A 3,566-nucleotide genomic window follows, 5' to 3' on the forward strand; every position below is an offset into this window, starting at 1 on the left:
CCCTGCGCTGCCCCCCCCAGGCCCCGAGGGGTCCAGAGGCTGTTTGTGCCGCGCGGCAAGGCCCGAGGGTCCCCCGAGTGGAGAGCCGGCTCCTGGACGCGTCTGGCCTGAGGTCCGGCCCGAACCCTCCGGGGAGCGCTTCTTCCCGCCACCTCCCCAGCTCCGAGCTCCGGAACCCGGTGTGGACGTGGGTTCGAATCCCAGCCCTGGTTCTTGGTTCACCAAGCATCCAAAGCCCCATGCGCCCCTTTTCTCCCCTGTAACGGGCGGATCCCCGAGGTCCCCCGCCCCGCGCAGTGTCAACAACCAGGGTTCAATAAACCTTGTTTTCATGAGTGAGAAATCGAGGCGCCCGTGGCGGCTCCTGCGGGTCGGTGGCGGGCAGGACGGGGCTGGGGCTGCTTGGGCTGGGCGCCGGGACCCCGCAGGCCTCCCCCTCTTCCCGCCCCAGCCCCCTCCCCCTGAGGCTCCCAGCTCCGCTCCCCCCCCACCCCGCCCCACTTCCCGGTTCACCTGGCATATGTAAATTTCAGAAAGGTTGACTCCACCCCCTTTGAGTACAGCCAATGAGTGCTAGGCTCCATCTCGCTAGGCAACCGCAATTGGTCCATGCGTGAGGGTGTGGCCTCACGCCGACCAATGAGGCTGCGCCGCTGGTGGGGAAAGAGAACTTCCTTCCCCAGGGCCAGGCCGTTAGGTGCAGGTCCCTGAAGCCCAGAAACTGCTAGGCCTTGGCGCCAGGCTGCTGGCCTGCACCCCTGCCTTCCCTTCCCGAGCACTCTCCACAACACACGCAGCGATGTCCAGAGTTAACAAGCCTCCACGAAAGACACCAGGGGCCACAGCGAACATGCAGCCAAGTTCAAACCCCAGAACAACGCCCCCCACACACCCCAAGCCCGAACTGAGAGGTCGTTCTCTTACAGCGCCGTCCAACCAGCTCTAGTCAAAAGATAGTTTCATCACGCCCCCCTCACCCCCCAAAGAAAAGCAGATTCCATACCCCCGGGTGAGACTGCCCCCGACACGGACAAGGCCCCATGGTCCCAGGGCTGTGGTGATACCTTTAAGAGGCGGAGCCTAGTGAGAGGAATTGGGGTCTCTGGGGTGTGGCCTCGAGGGGCCTAGCAGGGCCCCTGGCCCCTTTCCTGCCCCTCTTTGCTGCTCCTGGCTGATGCTCTGCCACTTGAGCCACACATCCACCTTCTGAGTTGGAGATGGAGTCAGTCATTTCTGTCCCAGCTGGCTTTGAACCACCAAGAAGCCTGAACTGGAGCTGTGTCTCAAGGGATAGCGTGCTAGTCTTAACAACAAAAAGCTCAGGGGGGCTGGGAAGGTGGCTCAGGGGTACAGTGCTAGCCTCCATGCATGAGGCCCTGGGTTTGATTCTTCAGCACCACAGAAGCAGAAAAAGCTGGAAGTGGCGCTGTGGCTCAAGTGGTAGAGCGCTCGCCTTGAGCTGAAGAGCTGAGGGACAGCGCCCAGGCCCAGAGTTGAGGCCCCACAACGGACCAAAACAAAAACAAATCACTAATTCAAAGAAATGTGTTCTTTGCTCTCCTCTGCCTGCATTGTCCTTCCCACTCTCCCCCTCCCCCTCTCCCAGCTCTTGCGTGATCTCTGAGGGTCACAGCTGCCCAGGCCAAGCACTGCTCACACTGGCCCGCTCTTCCTTCCTTTGCAGCATGAGTGAATGAATGAATGAATGAATTGACATAAAAGCCACCAGAGGAGAGAGCTCGGGCAAAGCAGAACAGTTAAAAAATTTTTTATTAAAATGTCCAAGTCCATCAACCCGGCCACAGTGTCCCGGTCCACAGGCCCGCAGTCACGCCCGGGGATCCAGGGCTGCTCACACGCACGTGCGCACACACACACAGACACACAGAGGACGGAGGGCCCACCCACGCAGGCACACGCACACACCTGGGGGGAAAAGAGCAAAAGACAACCCCGCCTCCTGGGGGAGCGCCCAGCAAGGCCACAGACGGCGCCCCAGGTCCCGGCCACGGGCAGAGGCGTGGCCCGTGTTCCTCTCACCCTAGAAGCGCTGCACCTACATCCAGAGCCTCCTGAGCACCGGGGTGAGGTGAGGCCCAGGCTGCCAAGGGCTTGTTGGGCACCAGGGCCAAGTGTGCTGTTAGCACCGGTCAGCTAGGGCCAAGTCTGCGTGAGGGACGCTGGTGGTGTGGTGATACATTTGGTCTCTACCTGAAGTACTGAGCTGGACACAGGGGAGGAGGGGGGTGGGGAGGACTCAATCCTTCCTCTGATCTTAGCCATGAAATAATTGGGGGAGACAATGGAGGATGGAATGGGTCATGAGTCGCAGGGCTGCTAAGACTCGGGCATGGTGAGTGCTTAGCTTGGTTTTCACTGTGATTTTCTTTTCTTTTTCTTTTTGGTCACACACGTTTTGACTTCTCATCAGGGATCTAGGCTCAGTTAACATTTCTATGCATACTGATCCAGCCATGCGTTGACTTGTGTTGCCTTCCTACACAGGACCTTTCATCACTGTTTTGTTTAAATTTGTTGTTTGCTTGTGGTTCTGGGATGAACGTGGGGCCTTGGGTGGGCTTCTGGGTCAGCACCCACCACTGGGCAACCTAACCTTCTCTGAGGTGTGGTCAAAACCCTCAGATGGTGCAGTGTGGAAGGAGTGGGAGCAGACGGCAGACCTGAAGGGATCCGGGGCGTCCCCGCCAGGGGTCACAGAGGCCGGCCGGAGTCTGGCTTGGAGCAGGGAAAGTTCTTTCCCATTGAAAAACAAAAAGCAGAACTGTAAATCTATTAGAAAAAAAACACTGTGCATGTGTGTGTGTGCACGCGTGTGTTCTAACACCTCACATTTCCCTACACCATGATACTGGGCGGTTTCTAGGCCCCCCAGACGGTGGCTGGAGACTGGGCTGGGGGGGATGGGGAGGGGGGGCAGGGCACAGGGTAGTGGGTTAGAAAACTTGGTACCCCCTTGAAAGTTTAGGAAAGAGGTTCTCCGTTTCCCTGAGAGATGGAGGGGGAGGAGTCTGGCTCGTGGAACCCCAAAACTGGCAGATGGGGAGGTGGGAGGCACACCAAATCTCAGGGCTGGGTACATCTCAACTCCACACGACACGTGTGCACCAGACTCCCGGTCAGGCCCAAGGAATCACCACCACCCAATCCAAACACATGGGATTCCAATGCCAGGGAGAAGCAAAGGCTTCATCCTGGATTGAGGACAGCAAAGTGTTTACTGAGCCTGAATCCCTGTGGTACAAAGTAATCCCTTTGCATGAACCCAAATGCAGACTCAATCAAAGTGTTAGTTCAACCCCAGGGCTTTTGGCCTGGCCATCAGAGTCAGAGCCAGGAGAGGCTGGCGGTCTCCGGCCCAGCTGGGCCTCCTCCAGGAACAGAGGCCTCGGGGTTGTGGCCTTGGTGGAGGGGACTTGGCAGACACAAGGCTAAGAAGACCTGGGGGAGGGGGGGAGAGAAGGAAGGAGCTTTTTACAAAGGATCATGAGGGGGGTAGGGGGTGCTGGGGGGCTTGGCCCCTCCCCCCTGGGCTCCAGGGCGGGGGG

The 3,566-nt window shown here is 58.8% G+C and overlaps 1 protein-coding gene across 1 annotated transcript in view; it reads right to left on the minus strand.

Moving 5' to 3' along the window:
• Positions 1-3,207: 3,207 nt before the first annotated feature.
• The window catches only part of Ncan (neurocan), a 14,281-nt gene continuing 13,922 nt past the window's right edge, over positions 3,208-3,566 (minus strand). Inside the window, exon 7 of the mRNA XM_013028311.1 lies at positions 3,208-3,212. Within this exon, the coding sequence (XP_012883765.1) occupies positions 3,208-3,212 (5 nt within the window). The remainder of the gene's footprint in view (positions 3,213-3,566) is intronic.

Source organism: Dipodomys ordii, unplaced genomic scaffold (assembly GCF_000151885.1).
Source record: "Dipodomys ordii isolate 6190 unplaced genomic scaffold, Dord_2.0 Scaffold108, whole genome shotgun sequence".
Classification (NCBI taxonomy): domain Eukaryota; kingdom Metazoa; phylum Chordata; class Mammalia; order Rodentia; family Heteromyidae; genus Dipodomys; species Dipodomys ordii.